Source organism: Sander lucioperca, chromosome 19 (genome assembly GCF_008315115.2).
Source record: "Sander lucioperca isolate FBNREF2018 chromosome 19, SLUC_FBN_1.2, whole genome shotgun sequence".
NCBI lineage: Eukaryota > Metazoa > Chordata > Actinopteri > Perciformes > Percidae > Sander > Sander lucioperca.
The window spans coordinates 3,083,662-3,107,006 of record NC_050191.1 but is presented as its reverse complement, the minus strand read 5'-3'; the positions used below and the strand labels follow the sequence as shown (position 1 = coordinate 3,107,006).

At 41.3% G+C, this 23,345-nt stretch overlaps 2 protein-coding genes across 8 annotated transcripts in view; both read right to left on the bottom strand.

Annotated features, from left to right (window-relative positions):
* The window catches only part of LOC116067514 (gamma-aminobutyric acid receptor subunit rho-1-like), a 43,797-nt gene extending 31,257 nt beyond the window's left edge, over positions 1–12,540 (bottom strand). For 2 of the 7 annotated variants that reach the window (XR_004895916.1, XM_031323982.2), the window contains exons 1-3: positions 12,224–12,306; positions 2,859–2,909; positions 350–456 (exon numbers count right to left, since the gene is read on the bottom strand). Coding sequence is in view for 6 of the 7 variants with exons in the window: in XM_031323982.2 (XP_031179842.1) it covers positions 350–456; positions 2,859–2,909; positions 12,224–12,306 (241 nt within the window). In the remaining variant the exon portion in view is untranslated. Of the gene's footprint in view, positions 1–349; positions 457–685; positions 833–1,564; positions 1,603–2,858; positions 2,910–12,223 lie in introns of those variants that run through there. The other 5 variants (XM_031323984.2, XM_031323983.2, XM_035995488.1 and 2 more) reach the window with 4 other exon arrangements.
* Positions 12,541–16,146: 3,606 nt separating this feature from the next.
* LOC118493916 lies at positions 16,147–20,769 on the bottom strand. Its single transcript, XM_035995769.1, has 7 exons — positions 20,385–20,769; positions 19,951–20,058; positions 19,703–19,848; positions 19,396–19,518; positions 19,010–19,198; positions 18,689–18,913; positions 16,147–16,537 (listed from the first exon to the last, which is right to left on the bottom strand). The coding sequence occupies exons 1-6, from the start codon at positions 20,613–20,615 to the stop codon at positions 18,898–18,900; spliced, it is 813 nt and encodes a 270-aa protein (XP_035851662.1). The 5' UTR covers positions 20,616–20,769; the 3' UTR covers positions 16,147–16,537; positions 18,689–18,897.
* Positions 20,770–23,345: the final 2,576 nt, after the last annotated feature.

Below are 23,345 nucleotides of genomic sequence, written 5' to 3'. Positions count from 1 at the left end.
AATGTGGCAGATTAGGATGGGAGTTATTGAAAAAAGCTACAGACTGTGGCTGCTTGCTTGGTAATTAATCACTGGCTCACAGCAGCATGGCTCAGACATAATCCTACTCTGTTATGTCATCTCTACAAGCCAGTGCTAGACACTCCCACCTCCCACATTTACATGTATGTATGAAGCAGATGATGTGGGTTGAGGTTTAGTTTAAAGTGTAAAAGAACACTTGATGTGACTTATACTGTAAATGAAATTGAATGAATTTACTGAAATTAAACCGAAAGCATCTTTGAATGGCTGCCTGCATGACGAGTGATTGACACAGCTCCATTCAGTTCAGAAAGATAAACCTTACCTCCAAATCCTGGTCGCATTGTAAAGTCATGGTCGTCTATCCTCAGCAGCTGCTCTGACTTTGTACCCCAGGCTTTAGTTATATCTGGACTCCTCTTGAACATGGGGCTGATGGATTTTTTTGGAAAACACAAATTTTGTTATTTTCCTAACCACTACATATGAAGTTTTGATGCGCACCAAGTATGTTCTATAAATCATTTTGTACAATACTGACAGAAAGCTGCTATGGTATTTCTCTCTAATTGATCCAGTCTTTACAATTTTTGCATAGTGCATATTTATGTGCTCATCCTGTACTATGGCTGCTGTAATCTGGATCAACGAGTTCATTTACCAGATAATCGCGCCGGATGTTCCGGCGATTATCCGGTGTGTCGGATAGCCGGATGTCCCTCGCCATGCAAAAAACTATGTTCACTTCAGGAAACTACAAACTTGCTAGCAAGCTTCACGCTGAAAATGGCAAGTTTTGAAGAAAATTTGGATCGTGCAACAAGGCAGGCCCACTTGGTTTTCTTTGGGTAATATTTGTAAAGATTTACAAGTGGGACAGATTGTGGCTGGTCGAAGTAACGTTACACAGGGCGAAATACTGGTAAGGGCATATTACGTTTAACCATGTATCCAGCTAATTTAAATAGCTCACATTACTGTATTGTGTGAACAATTTTCTTTTATCAGGGTGCAAATGCTCCACCAAAACAAGTTACTTACCGAGACCATTTTGCAAAGCCAGCATTGCTGAATCCAGAGTTTAGCGCTGCCCAAGTCGATTGTGATTGGTTTAAAGAAATTCAATCAACACACACACATAGTGCTGTGGAGCTAGGTCTGGCAATGTGAGACTGGCTGCTACAACTACAGTTGATCCCCTTTCATGTTCAGTTGGTATAACTGAATGCAAGGACTTGGGTCGCTTTGCAAAAATACAGACCTGTATCTGATTTAGGACCACGTGTGAAAGTGGCCCAAATAAGAATTGAAAAGATCAGATTCCATGGGATTTGTGCTGTTCACACTGTTGTGCAAAAACAAACAAATCTGAGTCCTATATTTGCCCAAAAAACTTGGATTTGGGCCACCGTTGCCTGCAGTTTGAACGTAGCCTTTGATGCCTTTCTACAATATTAAATGCAGTTAACTGTTCACACAATACAGTAACGTGAGCTATTTAAATAAGATGAATACATGGTTAAAAGTAATTTGCTCTTACCAGTGTATCGCCGTGAGCATTTGGTCCACAGCAATCCCACCAATCGGTCCCAAAACGTCCCAGTTAGATAGTAGTAAATGCCGTAAACATATTCCTTGTAAATCTTTACAATAATTCCCCGAAAGACCTACTGCTCCTCTGTGCTCTCCTCCACGCTTGGATCTAAGATCCAGCCTCAGCCAGTCCTGCAGCCCTCAGCCCTGTTCCCTCCAGCCTGTTGTTCCATTCAAACTCTTTGTTAAGCCCGCTACTCTATGTCTCGTGGTGAATCTCTGTGTTCTGTGTCAGAACTGCCATCCTAACAGTAATGGCGGCAGTGCTTGAGAGTGTGAAAATATAAATCAGCTGCCGGATTTGTCTATAAGACAGGGCCACATCAGTACAAAATCCATACCGGATCCTGACCCTACACTAATAACACACCCTAATCCTAATTTCAAATTCCCTAAAAAATTGCACGCATTAAAAACTAAAATTGACATGCAGTAACCTTTGCCCAGTTGTTGATAATCCAGGCTTGGGTGTGCATGTGTATTAAAGTGGCCACAGTGTAATTTGTTTGTGTGTTTGTGAACATTTGGATGGCTATTTGCAGCTACATGTACTAATTAAATGCTTCTCCCAAGCCTCTATCAAATCACCTGTGCTATTTAGCAACTATTCAAGCTTTTCTATGTTGGGTACACCAGTGTTCTAGTACTATTTTTTTTGCAACGTTGCTTGTTGTCATCGTATTGAGTTTATGAAACACAGGCGAATAATCTTATATATTACCTAATTCTGAGAGATAAGAATGGATTATATTGGGTTTAGGAAGCGGCCCATCCTCCTCACTAGATATAGCCAACAATAGTGTGATTAAAATGTTAACCATGTACCTCTAAGACTATGCTGCTTTAATCTCCAGTATAAGATCCTTGCCCATTGTCGTTCTGGGAGCGTGCCTATGTTCCCACAGGCCCTATGTTCCCACATTTCTAAGATTGTTTTTCAAAATTAGGCCCTATGTTCCCACATTTCCATTTTTCATAAATGTGTATCAGATTGAATCCCCCTTTATCCCAATTTAGTAGCCAATTACTCCCAACCTATTATCCAGTAGCAATAGACTACAGATGGAATGTAACCCTAACCCTAACATAAGGCCTAATTTCAAGAAAAATCTTAGAAATGTGGGAACATAGGGCCTAATTTTCAGTGAAAAAAAAATTCTTAGAAATGTGGGAACATAGGGCTGACCCCATTGTGCTAATTGGTCTGAATAAAAAAATCAAAAAACACAAATGTGTCATACCTGCCAATATTGCGACTGGATCCTTGTGTTAGAGGCATTTCTCTTTTTGATCTGAAAGGGGGAAAAACATTAAGTGATTTTATGCAAGCATTATGCAATGTTTAATAGCAGTGACGCTAAATTGGGTAAATCTTCAAAGTCATTGTAAAGTAAGAGGGGCATGTTGAAAAACAGTCTGTGACATGATTTATTCATTACATAAACAGCTGAAAAAACATGTGCTCTCTACAAAGGAGGAAAAATCTAATAAGATTAGTTGGAGTGATGAGTAGATGAAGGCAGGGCAGGGTAGTGTGCGTTAAATAAGCCTCAGGAAACAAGATAATTCAGCATCATTGTTTTGATTTTTAACCATTCACTTTGAGAATCTCATGAAATGCTGAGTTATCACGCCCTTCCACTACCTGCAGGCAGTGATCGGCATACAGTCTCCTAAAGAACAGTGAGCAATTGCTAACTAAACTATTAACCTAAACTCACTAATGATGGTTGAATCTACAGTTGAAAGAGTGTTTTTGACCATCTCACCTCCACTCCAAGGCAAAGACACATACAAAATTGCAACACAAAAGAAAAAAAACTCTATAACATTCGTTGTAATTAAAAAGTAGTCTTGGCTGACTGAGGTTGTTGTCTGTCCCTCTACTTTGCAGTAAGTATTCACACCCACTGAAAGATGTTGGAGAAGGCCTATCACTGGGAAAGGTTAAAGTGCCCATATTATGAAAAAATCACTTTTTCTGGGATTTGGGGTGTTATGTTGTGTCTCTGGTGCTTCCACACACATACAAACTTTGAAAAAAATCCATCCATGCTGTTTAGAGTGAGATACGGTTTCTGAATGTGTCCTGCCTTCAGTCTCTGGGTGAGCTGTTCATAATTGGCACGGCTTGTGACGTCACAAGCGGAAACGAGCAGGCTAACCGCAACCATTAGCTCGTTAGCATGCTAACGGTAATGCTAACGCTAGCATGCTACCTCGTTCTCAATAGCAAAGCACTGCTAACACACACAAGTTCACCATAATCTACAAAAGAACTACTTACATGTGCGCCCTCATTTAGAAGTCTCCCTGCTAATCCTGCCTTGTAACTGACTGAAGTTGTAGAAACAGCCTTTCTTTTACTGTCTATGGAGCTAGCTAGCTGACATGATCTACATCTGAGCTACTGGGCATGTGCAAGTGCAATCAAAGATAGTACAGAAGAAGAAGAAGAAAAGAGGTCTCACTCTGTAGCTAAAACAGAGACCAGGTGAAAAGAGGATCTGCAGCAGTGAGAGAGAGCGGTGCAGTACAACAAAAATATGGTGTTTTTTGAAAATTAAACCATGTAAACCTATTCTGGTACAACCTTAAAATACAATTATGAACCTGAAAATGAGCATAATATGGCTGCTTTAACTCTTCTGAACCATGACGTTACTTTTCTTAGTGGTAGTGCTTTTACCTTAAAGGTCCCATGGCATGAAAATGTCACTTTATGAGGTTTTTTAACATTAATATGAGTTCCCCCAGCGGCTAGAAATGATAGAAGAATAGAACCGAGCCCTGGGTATCCTGCTCTGCCTTTGAGAAAATTAAAGCTCAGATGGGCCGATCTGGAATCTTCCCTTTATGTTGTCATAAGGGGAAAGATTACCTCCCCTTTCTCTGATTTGCCCGTCCAGAGAATTTGGCCCGTCCATGAGAAAGAGAGAGACATCATGGCTTGCAAACAAGCTAAGCATGGCAGTTGGTCAAGGCCACACCCCCACCCTCCACCTTGCCCCCCCCTCTCTCCTCCTCAATAGCATTTAAAGCTACAGACACAGAAATGGCACATCCTAAGGAAAGCTCATTGTGGGACTGGCTCTAGTGGCTGTAATTCTGCACCAAAGCTGAATTTTGGGAAAGAGACTTCAGATACAGTATTAGGGGACCACTAAGGCCTATATAAAAGAGACTTCAGATACAGTATTAGGGGACCACTAAGGTCTATATAAAAGAGACTTCAGATACAGTATTAGGGGACCACTAAGGTCTATATAAAAGAGACTTCAGATACAGTATTAGGGGACCACTAAGGTCTATATAAAAGAGACTTCAGATACAGTATTAGGGGACCACTAAGACCTATATAAAAGAGACTTCAGATACAGTATCAGGGGACCACTAAGGTCTATATAAAAGAGACTTCAGATACAGTATCAGGGGACCACTAAGACCTATATAAAAGAGACTTCAGATACAGTATCAGGGGACCACTAAGGTCTATATAAAAGAGACTTCAGATACAGTATTAGGGGACCACTAAGGCCTATATAAAAGAGACTTCAGATACAGTATCAGGGGACCACTAAGGTCTATATAAAAGAGACTTCAGATACAGTATTAGGGGACCACTAAGGTCTATATAAAAGAGACTTCAGATACAGTATTAGGGGACCACTAAGGTCTATATAAAAGCATCCAAAAAGCAGCATGTCATAGGACCTTTAAAATCATCGACCACAGAGACGACAGGAAGTTCTTCTTAACTTCTGTAAAAGTGTCCTGTGCAAGTTGTAAATTGGACTTTATGAACATTACCAGTAGGGATCGACCAATATGGATTTTTTAGTGCCGATGTCGATACCGATTTTTTTTCATCAGCCTTAGCCGATGACTGATACGGGCTGCCGATTTTCTTGAGCCGATATTTGGAGCCGATACTGCTTTTGCTCCCTAAATTTACATCATAAAAATGCCTATATAGAAGCATCCAAAAAACAGCATGTCATAGGACCTTTTACTTATCAGCTTGGATGCAGTGAAACTGAGAAATGATTAAGCGTTTGACTAAGTATAGAGCATGGAGCGGTCAAAGAGCTGATGAGCTATCAGGACGGACCGTCTGGTTGGCTTCAAGGCCTTTGCCCCTTTAACAAAATTGACGGTACAGAACATACTAAGAAGGTTGCCTTGTTAAGTAGAAATCCCCTACACAGCAATGTAATTCACCAGGGGTCAGTCAAATGCAGGCCAGGACAAATAAAATGAAAATGGCTTGGCGCATATCAAACACTCTCTAGCCTCTCTTGAACATTTTTTGTTCTGGAAAAGTGAACATGCATATTGCATACTGTACGCTTCATTAATGCTCATTTCTGTTTTCTGAAACCATGATTTGAAACATCTAGATATTTTAGTATTTCAGTAGTTACCTCCACCAAGAAGGTTATGTTTATGTTTGTGAAAAACTGTTGACCTGATTTTCATGAAAATTTGTGGAAGTTATGGAAGCATGGGCCTAGAAAGAACCCATTATATGTTGGAACATATCCGAATCTTGGGGCAAATACACATTATTTTTCACTTTCATTAACAGTGTGAATGTGCTGCATTCATGTCGTGTCGGAATTATCGGAAAAATGACTTACCGACTAGGAAAATTCACACTGCAATAACATTATGCGATAGGGCATGCCTTGACAGTTTGCGCTCTCTAAGTGGCCTTCCTTTTCGAACTGTTTTCTCAGAACTTCCACAACTAACCAGTAAAGTGATTTCTTGTTTCTGCCTATCTATGTGTTCATTGAGGTTTTCTTTTCAGCATTGCACTTCTCAAAAACCCCTTTGCAATACTGTCCTTTTACAAGAAAACAGCAGCATTGGCCATTTGTTCAAATATCTAAAACAAGTTGTAAGATGTTTACAATGTTTAAGTTTTCTGGCACAACTACAGTAATCACTGCTTTCCCTCAGCAAATGAGTCATTTTATTTTAGCACTGTAAAAATGCGGGACTCTGACTCTGGAGACTGCCTTTCGCAACTGTCAATGTTGGTTATTCTACCCATGACCACAATCTTTCTCTGACCTTAACCAAGTAATTTTAGTTGACTTAACTTGACCACAGCAGTGGTATTTGTAACAGTGTTGGAAGGCACCATGTTGTCCTGTTAGGGGGAAGTCAGATCAGAAAATGCTCAACTGGGTCGTTTTGGAAGGTAATGTCGAAAAATATAATATTGTTATTTATTCTGAAGAACTTGTTGCACTTAAGTCAAAACTAGAGATGGCCCGATACCATTTTTTGCTTCCCGATACCGATTCTAATAGCTGAACTTGCATATCGGCCGATACCGAGTACTGATCCGATACCAGTGTGTTATATATTTTATTATGTTTTAACAACTGTAAACTACTATCCCTGTATGTATGTGATATGATTTCTATCTTTGTTGTCAGTCTGGCTCAGGTTAAACGTTTTGTGAAACATGAACAAACTCAAACAATGAATGCCACAGAACTTTCTTTTATTATCCAGTTTGACAGTCAGTTATAACGGAAAAAGAACATAAATGAACTACGTTAACGTAGATTTTCTTTAGGGCTTTATTATGTGGTATCGGATCGGTGCATTAACTCCAGTACTTCCCGATACCGATACAAGGATTTTAGGCAGTATCGTGAGGCAATATCGATACTGGTATCGGTATCGGAACATCTCTAGTCAAAACAGTCCATGGAATCCCACTGAGTCATGAAATTTGATTTCCTGTGGGGGGGAGCTCTTTTCTTTGCCTGTTCAGCCACTCTCATTTTATTTCTATTCCAAATCATGCCATGTTCTTCTCAGACAAAGGTTTAGGAAATTGCAGAAAATTATACCAAGAATGTTCCCATTGACACAAGAGTTTAAATAACATGCCCAGGTTTATAATATTTTAATTCATTTAATATGTTCCTTGTTGAAAACATTAAAGGTGCAATACTACTGTATTAAATCCAAAAATGATCACAATGTGTCATCAGATATTTAGGAAACATGCTAAGCTGCAATACAATGCTAAAGCCAATATGTTTTCCTTTAAAATGTTCTTTAAGTGATGGAATGTATGTTTGTGTTTTGGCCTGTGTGTTGCTATCAACTGCACATTTTGACAGCTGGGCCGGGTTGCCAGATATACCTTTAAAAACGCAAACCCAGCGCGCTCCAGCTGTAGTCAAGCCATTGGAAGCAGCAAACAAACGAACGGGATCAACAGAGATAGATTCTACCCAACCTAAAAAAAAACCTTGGCATGTTACTAACAGTTGCGTGACCAGGGACGTAATAAAACACGGGTAAATATTGGAGAAGTATTTGAAAGATGGAGACAGCTTAGAGCCCAAAAGGACGCAGAGTTGGCTAATTTCCTCCTGAACAGGTAAGCATTAGCTTCAGGCTAATTTATCACGGCTACAAGGGACAGGCATTTTATGTGATTGCAACATTTGTGTACTCAAATTTAATTATATAGAGTACTTGAGTTGGTTACTCGCAAAAACAATTGCGGGGATTGGTCCTGGCTAACGCTGCCATGCTAACCCTGCTAATCGCTAACGTTACTGGAGGACCAGGCAAGCGGGCCCACGGCTGTTTACAACGTGTAGCCTGTTCAGCGACCGTAGCCGACAACGGTGAGTAATTTGGGGGGGGGAATGCTGGGTCTTTGTAAATTATAGAATGTGGTCTAGACTTACGCTATCTGTGAATTCCTGTTGTGATTTGACACTATAAATAAAATGTAATTGAATTGTGTTAAAGGGGTTACATTTGGATTTGTTATGTGTTGGGCTCAGTGGATTCAAGAATGCCATGGATGCAGCTGTGTGCGCATAGACTACAAAATCTGATTGATACCATTTGACAAACTGTAAATAAAATATATCAAGGCGAGACATCCCTTTGCTCTGAACACTAAAATGCTTATCAAAGTCATTTTAGATACTGTTGGCAGTGCGCTAAACTATAGCTGATGACAAAATCTTTCTGTAAGTGCCCCCTCCTGTGTATCTGTATCAAATATAGAAATGATGTTATCACTAAACAGTCTTTTCAATAGTTATATTAAACCGGAATTACTTTACATCTTACACTATTAACCCCTAACCCTATTTTAATCTCTATCACTCTCTGCCATCTGTGATGTCTGACTGACTGACAAGTGCACTGAGTTTGCTTAATCTTTTTTTCCTGTTGTATGGCAGGTAGCAACCAGCATTATGGTGCGTTACCACCGCCTAGACAGAGGTCGCTGATCTGTAGCTTTTGAGAAAACCCATTGACAGAAAAAAAGGAAAAACCCTGGTAAAGTTTTGATGTGCACAAGATGTTCTTGAAGATGATCCTAGTTCAGGGTCCCCTGATGACATAAGAGAGCATAGGCCTAACATAAGCCTCAGCCCAACTCAACCCCTGGAGGAACGTGAAGTAAATTTCCAGTTATAACCCAACTAAGCTTCTCAAATCCAAAACTGTATCTTTTGACAGATGCACAGCAGAAAGACAGTAGCTTATAACATGTTGAACATTTGTGCTTTACTAAAAATGGCATTCAACTGCTGGCCTTTTCCCCCAGCCAACCTTTCTCAAAGTCACAACAATAGCAATAATTCAAAAAGCACATTGACACACTCAGATTACAGGTTACGTAATCAGAGTAAGTGTTTTTTTTTTTTCTAACCAGGCACACATCACCTTTTGTTGCTGTCAGCTAAAAATGGAGCTCTGATTACCAAGCATGTTGGCGGGCTCTGTCCTGACTCCACATCAGCCCAGTTAAAAAAAGACAGCAACACACAGTAGCCAGGTCCAATCTTTCCCAGTGACAGTGTGTCCGAAAACTCAAGACTGAATATACTGGTATAATTGTTGTTGTACTGAAAGCTGTTGGTATATCTCTCGTGTGGAACACTTATATTTAAAACATGATATGGTGTGATCTAAACAACAGCAGCAGTATCTGAGCAATAATTATTTGTCGTTCAGATTTGTTTCTTTGATTCGTTGCACGTTGGAAACAGTTTCATGATAGATTAGAACTGGAATATTCAAAGAGCAGAAGAAGTCTAAATCGTGTTCGCATCGAGAGGAAGGTAAGCATCAACTGTTTCTCACGACAACCAGCCCCAAAGCCACTGCCTTGGGGCTGTGTCCCTCGAATGAATGAAAAGGGTCTTGAGGCATTCCCTTTCAGTGTTGTACAAATACTTCACTACTGTACTTAAGGAGAATTTTCACGTATCTGTACTTTACTTCGTTATTTATATTTCCGGAAACTTTTACTTTTACTCCACTACATTTCCTAAATAAAATGTATACTTTTACGCCACTACACACTTATTTAACTACACTCGTAACATCTAGTAGATCTGAATATAATCTAAGATCAAGTAGATACATAATGTATGATGTTCCACAAACTAAAACAGAGTTTGGAAAAACTTTTTGTTACAGTGCTCCAACTTCATGGAATGAGTTACAAAAACAGCTAAAATTGCAGGTTTTTATTTCACATACTAAATTCAAGTCCTGCCTACATCAAATATATCAACATGTTTGCGCTTGTTTTAAAATGTGATTTTCTGTTTTATTTCTTATTTATTATTGCTGTCCATCCCTGTCTGTCTGTTATTTGTTGTATGTTAAAGTGTATTTTGTATGTGCTGCCTTCTTGGCCGGGAATCACTTGTAAAAGAGATTTTAATCTCAATGTGATTTTTTTTCCCTGGCAAAATAAAGGTTAAGAAAGATCTCCCCTAAGCATCTTAGTTACTCGTTACTAGAAAATAAAATCAGAAGAAATTTGTTACACTGAAAAAAGGAAGTTTGGAGAATCATTGCTCCTAAATTGCCAAGATAATGCACGCTCCATTCCAGTTGGTGACGTGATGCCCGTTTGTGGCCAAGCGGCAAAAAAAAAACAAAAAAACAGGCCAAAACTAAAGAAGAAGAGGAGGAAGCATATTGACTGATGGTGTCATGGAAGCCCGTGGTGCAGGCTCTGCTGCCATGGTAACAGACGATGAACACCCCTGACGACAGTAGTGGTGAAGATAACGTTACACACCTTTGGCCATAAAGTTCATAATCAACGTTTTTTTTTTTACTTTTACTTCTAATACTTAAGTACTTTCAATATCAGAAAATTGCTATGGATACTTAAGTACTGCAAACATCAGATACTTTAAGACTTTTACTCAAGTAATATTCTAAAAGGAGACATTAACTTCTACCATAGTTGATGGTAAGATACTTGTACTTTTACTCAAGTATTGCTTTCGAGTACTTTATACAAGACTGTTCCATTTACACTCTGTCCTCTCGAGAAGACTTTAAAATTTAGTTCTGATCCCTTTATTTTGTAATAATATTGTGCATTAGGGCTGGGTTCAAATATTCGGTTTTCCAGTTGAAATCGATATTTGTTTGAGTGATCTGATATTGATTAATAAAATCTAGAAATTGATCTTTCAATATTTTTTTTTGGGGTCAATTCTTAATGTAAACATTAACCTGGTGTATTAGGGGTTGCTTCTTGCTTGTACAATTTACAGCATAAGTTCCCTGAGAATCTTTTATATCAAGCTAAATTGGTACCTTGGACCTTGTGAATCGGAATCAAATCGATGCGGGTAAACATTGGCCCTTAATGTACAATATTATTATTACATAGCCTAACAATATTGTGTCAGATCAGCGACTGTGTCAGTCAAATCAGAATTAATAACATTACATCATCATGACAGAAGCCAGAGCGACAGAAGTGGGAAAATTCTTATTTACAACCAAATGCAACAGCGTCATGTGCTAATTTCATAACTGGGCTTAATGGAGCCCACTAGCTTTGAATCACATCCCACTGTCTTCAGCATCAGAATGATAGTTATTCTGAAAAAAAAAAAGTAGGGATTTCAGGCTGTAAAAGGACATTTGTGCAGACATAAATTAGCAGTGAAATGATAAAGGATATATGAAGCATGTGAGAAGGCAGACAGCAGTTGGAGCCATGAGAGGCTTTCTACAGACCTCAAACAGCATATAATCAACAATAACAACAATAATCATAAGCATATCAATATCAGTCAGCAGAACCAAGAACTAGAGCAGTTGATCTAAAATTGGAATTCCACGGCAACTGAGCAAACTCGATCTGCTGAGGAAAGTGGACCTTGAGTTGAGATTGTTTAATCAGCCGCTGTTTTCAAGGTTAATAACGAACTGTCAAATTCGAAAGTTGAATGTTGAATCGACTGTTATTTATCGTGTAGTTTTCCAAACGCAGATCAGCTTGTTTGAAAACCTTCTTGAATGAAGATGTTTTCTTTGTGCAACTGTATTGATCTCCAGCTTGACACGCATACTTTTTTGAATTTCTTTAACATACTGTATGCAACCATGCTGAAAAGAATTAGGGAATCACCTGGCAGGATGCCTGGCTTGTTTTAATAAAAGTGTGGATTTTCACATGCGATTTAATTAGACATAAAATGACAAATTGTCAGCTTTACGCGTATTTACGCACGGCGCATTTAAAGTCTGCCAAGTCTCTCCTGCAAATCTTTCATAATGAACTGACCTGTGTATGCATTGCTGCAGTATCTGCCCGGACACACCGACCATCCAAACTAGCAGATTGACCAGCACCACATCCGTGTGCATGATGCCCAGCGTCCCAGCCCGCTCCAAAAGTCTCAAAACTGCAGGTTACTCCCACAACTTTCCCCGCACAGGACGCGCATTCCGCTCTCGCTTCGCGCATTAAACATAGTGGGATTCTATACATGATGCCACGGTATTTAAAATTCAAAGAGGAGGGGGAAGCAATTTCGCCTCAACCTACAAATCCTCCGGGTGAGATAGCTCGGATTTGTTCTCCGTGCGGTCGGTGGAGTCTGTGCAGGAGCGCAGCGCACGTTTTTCTTAATCCGCCTGGTAAGAGCGGAGTGCTTCAATGACCTCCACTTGCAAAGGTAAAAGATGACAGTGCAGGTCACAGGAATGCAGGATCTGATCTGCATACCTTCTTTTACAGTCATGTACAAAATGGTGAATAATATGAAGTGGGTGAGGAAGAAGATCCCTAACGCAACATTTGGGATTGTTTGGATGGATCATTTTGAATCTGCACAATTTGCTGATGATGCATCATTTAGTAGCTTTTTCAGTTTGGCTGACTGACTGATATTTTTGCAGTGATGACATATAATCAGAAACACACTATAGGATATACAGTATATTTGAAAAATACATAACCAATTACCAATATGTGTTGTAGCCTACAGGAAGTTATGTAACAGTCTCTTAATCCAGCATGAGCATGCACATCATAAACCTTGGCTGAGTGATGGAGCCAAAGGGCAGAGTGCAGGCAAGTCACTGCTGGTGTTATTATAGGCCGACAGCTGTTGGTATAATAGTCTATATCCTTGATGTTCCACTTCCGGAAAAGCTCCGGTGCTGCAGGAAATTCCGCCGGATGCATGTCTTTTCGCCGATTTCCGTTTCCTTCCGGATTTCCTTCTGGATTTATGAGAGGACTACGGCTAACTGCTCCTCAGATCTCTGCAGGGTAAATCCAGACAGCTAGCTAGACTGTCCAATCTGAGTTTTCTCTAGCACAACTATTTGGCAGCGGCTCCGTGTGGAGCTTAGCACCGCCCATGATGATTGTGATTGGTTTAAAGAAATGCCAATAAACCAGAGCACGTTTTTCTCCCATCCCGGAATGCTGTGTGGACTAGCCAGACCCTCCTCTGCTCTGCAGCGTGTAGATGGTCTGGCAAAGCCAGACTAGTATAAAGTGAACTCTGGTAGCAGCAGACCTTGCATTTCCCTGGTAGAATGCTTTGATCGACCTTGCTCAGACTCTCCGAAAGCTGGGATGTAACAGAGGCAGTCATGTGCTTGTCGGACAAGTCCGCCGTATAAAGCCTTCCAAGGCTTCGCACAGGTTGATCCACCAGTAGCGGGATTTTCCCACCAGTTAGTACTTTTTAGAATATTTTTAGCCACATTTGAATTGACATCAATTTCCTTTAAATGCTCTTTGTTTATTCTTTCAGTTTTTTCATGGCACATTCAACATGTCTCTTTGATTAAATTAAAGTATGTGTAGATGGCTGTTTGTTCAAAAGATATTATTTTTAGGGTCCAAGTAAGGCAAATCCTAATCCTAATATATTCACACTTTGTTGAAGTCCTTTCTTAGTGACTGCAGAACTAAAGCAGATATCCCATACAGGTCACCAAATCACACACTTTCTGTCCCTCAGCTGCGCCTTGAGATTCTGTCAATGAAATTCACAAACACATTTTCTGTGGGCACTGATCCACACTCCAAGGTACATGGATGTACGAACCTTCTTCAAGTCTACAAAGCACATAGAAACTGGACAGGCAAATTCCTGTGACAAAATTCCAGTATCCAATGTTCCACGAGCAGGATGGAATCTGAGGATGACGCTCTCTTTAAGCTACAATTCTATTCACTATATCAAGGTCTGAGCCATCATACCAGACCATTACTGATATTAAAATCCTTATATTAAAATAAGCTGTAACCTGGCCCATAAAATTAATCCGTAGGCAGGATTTAGCTGCTTTTGGCGTACTTGCATTTCTAAAATACCATAAATCAGTACTATATTAGTTACACTGAGAGTCTATGAGACCTATACTGTATCTCTGCCTTTATCAGCCCACACTGACACTTCATGTAGGACACAGAGACATATAAATACAATACAAATACAGAGACAATATATTTTGGTGGAAGCCTGCACCTCAGCCTCTATCAAGTATTAGCCTCAAATCAAGTCAATTTTATTTACATAACCCAAAATCACAGATTTGCTTCAGGGGGCTTTACAATCTGTACAGCACACAACACCCTCTGTCCTTGGACCCTCGATTTGGATAAGAAACCAAAAAAAACCTTTAGTGGGGAAAAAATGGAAGAAAACTCAGGACAACGTCAGATTCATCTACCAACCCTTATAGAGCTGGCTCAGGTCTGCCTTGGACCAGCTCATACTGTAGTTATGCTGCTATAGTTTGGGACTTCCTTCCTTTGACACATGGAGGTCCTCACTCCTTTCTCTTTCCATCTGTGTGCATGTCCCAGAAATGCTTGTTACTAACTTAGCTCTGGGGAGCTTATTCCCCGGAGTCCTTATGTCTTCTCACCTGACAGGCTTCCAGCCCATGGCAGTCTTAAATTACAAACCAAGCACTTTATTTCAATGGCTACTTTTCAGGTTTATTGTTTTCTTAAATTATTTAAATGTGTTGACAAAGGACATTTTATGATGACCTGATTATATCTGTCTTATAATATGTCAGCAAGCAATGCATCATCAAGGCTGTGCTGTAGATGTTGATGAAAGCCTTTTACCCGTGCACAGTTAACCATATGCAGTGCACCCATCCATATGGTGCACATTGCACACATAATTTGGGTGATATGAATGTAAGATGATTGCAGAAGTGACACTGATCTGTGTTTTTGTTTATTATTTTTAAAGAAATGGCAGAGCAGATTCCGAAAACAAATCCAGTGTGGCAGGGTTTACATTTTTATGATGTAAATCGAGGGAGCAAAAGCAGTATCGGATCCAAATACCGGCTCAAGAAAATCGGCAGCCTGTATCGCTCATCAGCTAAGGCTGAAAAAAAAGGTATTGGCATCGGCACTAAAAAATCCATATCGGTCGATCCCTAATATTAAGCTCCTAAATAGCCGCAAGTAAAAGGCAGAACAGGCCTGCATGACGATGGAGATTTGTAATTGTCGTACTTGTGATCTCTCTTTTTTAATTTATTTTATTCATTTAGAGTAACGTTTAACTAATGCATGCATAACACCATGGTTTTATACGCCATCAGGACCATAGTACGGTCCGTGGTATGGTATTGTACAGTATCTGTTGTTTGTACATGCTGTCTGTGTTTGTTTTTACTATGGCTGCATGGGTTAAGTGCCCAAGACAAATTCCCCATGATATGGGACAATAAAGTTAATCTAGATCTTGAGTTCTCTAATAACTGTACCAACTCTTTATGTGGTCCCCTTTTCTCTTGATATTTTTTGAAAGATGTGACCTAACTCTGACCTGAAGTCCTAGAATAAGATACCAATCTCAAAAACTTTCATAAAGTTCATAAACTGTCAATATCAATTGTGAACAAAACGGAGTGGTCAGCAATATTGAGTTGTTAAATTTTGTGCACAAAATCATGTGCATCTTTGACATAACGTGTGTGTTACACCTTCTCTGGCATATTTCACATAACTGGGCTAAAGCAAACATCTGTTGAGTATTTATGATGTAAACTGTTATAAGTGTATTCATTGTAATATTATTACTTTTTTTTAAGGAGTAATAAGTAAAGTAACATACATTACAATTTCTGAGTAACTTGCACAACACTGCAATTAACACGTCAGTTTATTTACAAACTCTGAGACAACTACAGTGTAAGGAGAAAAAACATCAGCTGTCGAGCGATGCCAAGTCTTTGCCCTCCCCACCAAAACTTTGTCTCGAGACCCCGTAGTCCCACAGCAGCTCTTCGCCGACACTAATGTCTCTCAAAGCCACGAAGATTACGGCTTCCTTTGGGCCGTCTGGATAGCGTAGCGTGACTTTCTTAGCTCGAGCGTTGGGGTTGCTCTGAGAATGCTTGAGCCGCCTGCCAAAAGTGTCCATGTCCGGGTGACAGGCGCAGGGGGATGCTGTGGCATCAATGCAGAGTCTGGCACCTCCCTCTGCCCTGAAAAAGAAGAGGTACCCAGACTGCTGCCGTCGGTTCCCCTCCGCTGCCGAGATGACTTCACCGTGGTAATTGCACAGGACTTGGAGGTGCTGAAATGGCATGGTGGCGATGACTCCTGTATGGGGAGAGAGCGTCAGTTTGCAGGTCGAGCCTCGGCGTTTTAATGTGACTATAGTCCATTACTTTTGTATGTGAATGTTTTTGGCCCAAAGAATTAAAAAGGTCAAAGGTCAGTGCTCTCCTAAACTCCATGTCATTAAAAGCTACAAATCAAGCCAGATACCTTGGTATAATTATAGACTCTGATCCACATCTTAAAAGCCATTACTAAATCTGCCTACTACCAACTAAAAAAATATAGCTAGAGCTAAGGGTTTTCTGTCTAAACAAGACCCAGAAAAACTTGTTCATGCATGTATTTTCAGTAAGTTTGATTATTGTAATGGTGTCTTTACAGGTCTAAATAAAAACAAAATCAATCAGGCGGCTGCGGCTGATCCGGAATGCTGCTGCCAGGGTCCTTACAGCAACCAGGAAATCGGACCATATCACACCGGTCCCTACATTGGCTCGATGTGAGTTTTTGGATAGATTTTAAGCACTTTAAGCACTAAAGGGTCATGGACCAAACTACATGCTGGATTTGTTGGTTCCCTATCAAGTGTCCAGACCCCTCAGATCATCTGGGACAGGTTTGTTGTGTGTTCCCAGAACTAGGACCAAACAATGTGAAGCTGCATTTAGTTATTGTGCTCCTCACCTGTGGAATGAAATCCCTAAAAAACCCAGAGATGGGAAGTAACGAAGTACAAATACTTTGTTACTGTACTCAAGTAGATTTTTCAGATATTTTTACTTTACTATATTTTTTTGTGGCGACTTTTTACTTTTACTCCTTACATTTTAACATGAATATCGGTACTTTCTACTCCTTACATTTTACAAAATTGGCTCGTTACTTTAGTTTTGTACAAGAGGTCCTTATGTCGGAGAATAGCACAGACACGCGCCTCACCGTGAGCGGGCGCGCGCGACACACGGAGCAAAAAGAAAAAGAGACTAGCTGTCCGGAGGATAATCAGTTGAGATCGTGTGTGTGCGTCCTTAAGAACTGTAAGTCGTATAACTTATGTTGTCAGTTCATTTAATCCTGTTGTTGTATTGGTCTATAGTTCTTGCAAATTTAAAGTAAGTTAGCTAGTGATTTTGTTGTTTGTGTTCTTCACCTGTTACCTAGGTTGCGTTGCTTGATCTTAATAAAGCATCAAAAGAGAGAAGTTGTCTCCGTCCGTGTTTTAACAGACACACCTGGGGCGAAGTTGGAAACCAGAATCAGCTTTAAATACAGTCCAAATTTAGTCCTCACTAACAAGTTTCAAATAATTTCACTGGAGTTACTGTATTTTCGCGTCATTAATACCACATTCAATCTAAATGGATGGGAATATAGCACATAGTAGTATGGATGGCGACATGATTGAAAATGAAGAATTCGGCAGACAAGCAGCAAGACATCCTTGGCCTTATCTGAGAGAGATGTTTGAGATAGTAGGCATCAAGAATGACTCCTGGCCAATGTGCTGCGCAACTCTTAAAGTATGGGGAATTTCTTAATTAATGTCTGTTTAGTAATTCATATTTTATCCTTTATTTTCTTTCCAGAAGCCATATTTGAGCACACACACATACATGTAGATTCCTTTAAATGTTAAGGGGAAGATTAAAAAAAGAGAAACTGGATCTGTGAATTCTCACAGAATCACAACTGAATTCATAAATAGCTACTCAGTCAGAATCTTATTAAGCTGGAGTCCCAGTCTCTGTCACAATAATCATATATGTGATGTTTTAGGCCTATTGGCAGACATCCATTTAAAATGTAGCCAATGACATATAAAGAGCCTTTTCTCCATGTCCACTCAAGTTTCTCAGCTTGCTCTCTAGTAACATTTGTGTGGTCCAGGTCATTCACAAGGCTACTTTTACTTTTATACTTTAAGTACATTTCCAAGCCTGTACTTTGTTACTTTTACTTGAGTAAATAAGTTAAATCAGTACTTCTACTTTTACCAGAGTATTTTTTAACTTAAGTATCTGTACTTCTACTTGAGTACGGGAAGTGAGTACTTTTGCCATCTCTGAAAAAACTTAATAAACTAGCTAAAATAAACTAGCCCTGCCTTGCATTTTATTAGACAGATGGTTTCACGTTATCTTATTCCTGGGTGAAAAAGGCAACTGGATTGCGAGCAAGACATGCAGTCACCTAGGCCTTTTCCTTCGCCAGAGTCTTTAAAAGCCAGGCCTTTCCACCGCTGATCTTTGACAGAGCAGAGGAGGGCCTCTTCGTCCCGGGACGCCGATTGGGGTGGCATCCACGCCTTCATAAAATCCTCGGTGGTCGGCCTGTTGCTTCCCCATGTCTCCCTAGCTAGCAGCCTCTGCACTGTGGCCAGCCTAGGCTTGTCCCGTTTCCTACCCATGGCATGTTCTGTACAATATTAACGGAGAACAAGCAAAAAAATGAATAAGCAAAAGGATTTAAAGCAAAGGAAAAGTCCCAAGGGGAGTCGATGATTAAGCTTACCCAGAATGTACACCTCCCGCAGCCGGAGCTGAGCCTTGCGCCACTTGACGTAGTAGGCCCTGTGCTGTTTGAAGCCTGCCTCCACACACGCCACGTGACGGCAGCTCAGCGTGCACGGTGACTGGAAACGCGCTACGAAAGGCGTCCCAGTGCCTAACTATGGAGCCTGCCTGCATCGGTGGTATTGCACTAAACAGAGAAGGAGCCAGAGGTGAGCGCATAACAGAATGCGTACGACTTTGGGTGAAGCATTACTCCCCTCTCCCTATACAGGATGCTCCACTCATTACCACAGTTACACAAAGGCATGTTCTGAGCTCGTGCGGCCCTCTCCTCCTCCTCAGCTACTAACCATCCCAGCTGGGTGACATTTTCCGAGCACCTACCTGCTGGCCGGCGGCTGCCCTTGCAATGAGTCTGACACAGATGCGCAGGCTGCCGGCAAGTGTCTCCCCGGAAAGGGTGCTGGTGCAGCTGCCGCCATCTCCCTAGGTTCCTGTGGCGAGTACCTTAAGTGTGAAACCAGGGGCTGGTTATTAAGCCGGTTTATATTTTATGTAATGTATTTATGAAATGCAAGCAACTATGAGTGTGAGTTATGAAATTAGTGTGCTTTCGAATGTGTTTACATCATTTTCAATACATTTACACAACAATAAACCTTCTATACAATTTGCAACACTAGTCACTCACTTTTCCCTCTGCCGAATCAAATGTGACCCGAGGTTGGTCACAGGAGCCCCGTCGGTGCCCAGGAAGAACCTGCCTTGGTCCGATTTGCCAGGTGCCTGGTTCTGTAGGGAGAGTGACCTTGCGTGGGAAAAGTAGCAGTCGAGCATCTGATAACACAAAAGGGTTAGGGTTAGAGAAGGATTCCATTCATAACTATGAACACAAAAAAGAGAGCACCTCCATGTGCACGTCCAGAACGGATGACTTACACTTTCCTCTCCTTTGCTGAGAGTGACAGCACGACCTGCTGCTCCAGGACCAGCAAACTGTATGATGGCACCTTCACCAACCAGTTTGCGTTCAAGCCATTCGTGCACCTTAACCATACGAGCTTACAATGTCCAAAGTACGTACATACACAAACGTTTGTTTCACTATCTTTGTGGGGTCATTGACATACCCTAACCTTAACCATCACAACTAAATGCCTAATCTTAACCCTTGCCATAACCTAATTCTAACCCTAAAACCAAGTCTTAACCCTCAAACAGCTCTTTAACCTTGTGGGGTCCAGCATTTTGGGCCCCACAAGGCTGTGCAGACCCCACAAGTATACTGTATTCCCCGGTTTTTGGACCCCACGAACAGAGACACACACACACACACACACACACACACACACACACACACACGGCAGTTTTACCTGAAACTCTGCCATGGCATTGGCAGGCAGACGATGCCGCAGGATCAGCATGGCCTGGCAATAGCGTCTGAATGATGTGATGTCAGTGCTGGGTGGGGATTGGCCTGCTGACATCATTGCTTGAAGGCACTTAATGTCTGCCCTCGCTGCTTCCAGGACATCATTCTTTTTAGACCTAAAGTCAGTCACGTGAGTGACACAAAAACACAGTTTAGAAATGGCCCACTCCATTTACAGTGCTTTTGTGAGCCTTGCTACCTTGACTGTACCGCATGCAAGGTAACGCTACAGAGAGCAGCTTTGTACTCGTTCTTATTTGCTATTTGTGCTTACTGAGGCCTACTCTTTGTTTGTTAATGTAACTGCAATCTTTGCATGCATTAGTCAGGCATGTGCTAAGCATGATCTTATGATCATACCTCAGTGTTGGCTCTGTTTTCTGGTACCAGGCATGCGTGTCTGTCACTATGCAACCCCTCAGCTGCATGCGTTGGCACAAGGCAAGGCAGGATGCACCATCTTTGCAAAACTCCTCAAGCTCAGAGAAGCTCCAAACTCTGCCCTGTCAGTCAAAGATGTGTTGGGTGTCTTTGGCTCTGCAGGTCGCGTTCACCAGTTCATCCGGAGAACAGCCTTTCCGGCACACCCTGCCTATGTGCGTGGTTATGGATTCCTGGGGAGTTCTGCAGATCAAGCAATGCACAACTCTTCTCTCCTTTTTGGCTTGCTTGCCCTCTTAAAGCAGACAGACAGACAGCATTTGAGCACACCTGGATCCTGCAAACCCAAACATTCCAGTCTGTCCAGGCCCTTTTGCCATTTAAATTGACCAAATCATGTCATATTGCTGCTTGTACTGAGTTCTTATTTACTCTGCCTATTATCACCTTAAGAATATATCAAGGGTTAAAGGACTTATGTCTCAGCATGATTTGGAAAAACTTGTCCATGCTTTTATCTTCAGTAGACTTGACTACTGTAACGGTGTCTTTACAGGTCTCCCTAAAAAAATCAATCAGACAGCTGCAGCTGATTCAGAACGCTGCTGCTCGAGTCCTCACTAAGACCAAGAAAGTGGATCACATCACTCCAGTTCTGAAGTCTTTACACTGGCTTCCTGTGCCTCAAAGAATTGATTTCAAAATACTTTTGCTGGTTTATAAATCACTAAACGGTTTAGGGCCAAAATACATTTCTGATCTGCTACTACACTATGACCCACCCAGACCTCTCAGGTGGTCTGGGACAGGTCTGCTTGCTGTCCCCCGAGTCAGAACTAAACAGGGGGAAGCAGCGTTCAGTTTTTATGCTCCACATACAGTATGTGGAACAAACTCCCAGAAAACTGCAGGTCTGTTGCAATTCTGTTCTTTTAAATCAAGGCTGAAGACCTTTCTTTTTGATGTTGCATTTCTTTAAATTTAATTTCTTATACTGCACTGGAAATTTTATTCTTGTATTTTATCTGTTTTTTATTTTTTTAAATCGTTTTTAACTGCTCTTTAATGTTTTATGTAAAGCACTTTGAATTTCCCTGTTGCTGAAATGTGCTATACAAATAAAGCTGCCTTGCCTTGCCTTCGCTTTCAGGCTCCTCTCCTGTGGAACCAGCTCCCAGTCTGGGTTCGGGAGGCAGACACTGTCACCACATTTAAGAGTAAACTTAAAACTCTCCTCTTTGATAAAGCTTATAGTTTAGTAGGGTTAGGGAGGAGTTACAGACGTTCGCCTAGACTGGCGGGGGAGGGTGTATAGCTCCAAACACGGCACCTCTTCTCTTCTCTGCCTTTCTTCATAATCGTTAGAGGTTTGCCCTGGACCAGCTCTTAGTTATGCTGTTACAGTTCTGGACTGCTGGGGGACTTCCTCTGACACACTGAGCCCCTCTCTCCTCTCTCCTTCCATCTGTGTGCACTCATGTCCCAGAAACTAACTTACTTACTAACTTAGCTCTGGGGAGCTTCCTCCCCAAAGTCCTTATGTTTTCTTGCCCGCAGTTTTCCTTGGATTAGGGTGGCACCTTGGTCCTGCTCGATGCCCTGCTATGCCCTGGTACGCCCTGCAGTGCCCTGCTATGCCGTGCAGTGCCCTGTTACTCCCTGCTATGCCATGCCACGCCCTGCAGTGCCCCGCTACGCCCTGCAGTGACTTGCTACACCATGAACTACTACAACTGCTATTTCTAATCATAGTTCCATTATCTTTATTGTTACTATAATTGTCACTGTTCACCGTACCCCCAACCGGCACCGGCAGACACCGCCCAAGAGCCTGGGTCTGCCCCGAGGTTTCCTCACCACCGAGCTTTCTGCCTAAAAGGAAGTTTTTCCTCGCCACTGTTGCACTAAATGCTTGCTCTTGGGGGCAGTACTGGAATTGTTGGGTCTTTGTAAATTATAAAGTGTGGTCTAGAACTACTCTATCTGTAAAGTGTCTTGGGCTAACTCTTGTTATGATTTGATACTATAAATAACATTGCATTGAATAACTCAGTAAACACAAAGAGTTTATGGGCTCAATCCCTAGTTCTAGGTCCTCTTAAATGATGTTAATTTAGTAAATCCACCTGGCTCCAGCTCACATGCAGCATTCACAAGATAGGTTTTATTGACAACTTCAATCTGTTTTGGGAACGTGGCTCCCTGTTCAGCAGGGATGGGATTCATCCCAATACACGTGGAAGCCAGATGCTACGTGGAAATTTGCACCACGCCCTGCATACCCAGACCTCTGATTGACTGTTTACATCCCGTAAACACTCCCACAAGTACACTGACCAGACACACTCTCCCAAAGTCAATAATCAGAGATACAGCGCTACACGCCCCTCTGTGCTCCCTTCAGAGCAATCACCCATTCATAATCCCATAACCACCGTGTCTGTCCCCCGACTGAGACCGTTTAAACAAAACACTAACAAAAGAGGTGCTATACTACACAACCTAATTGGAATTAAAACAA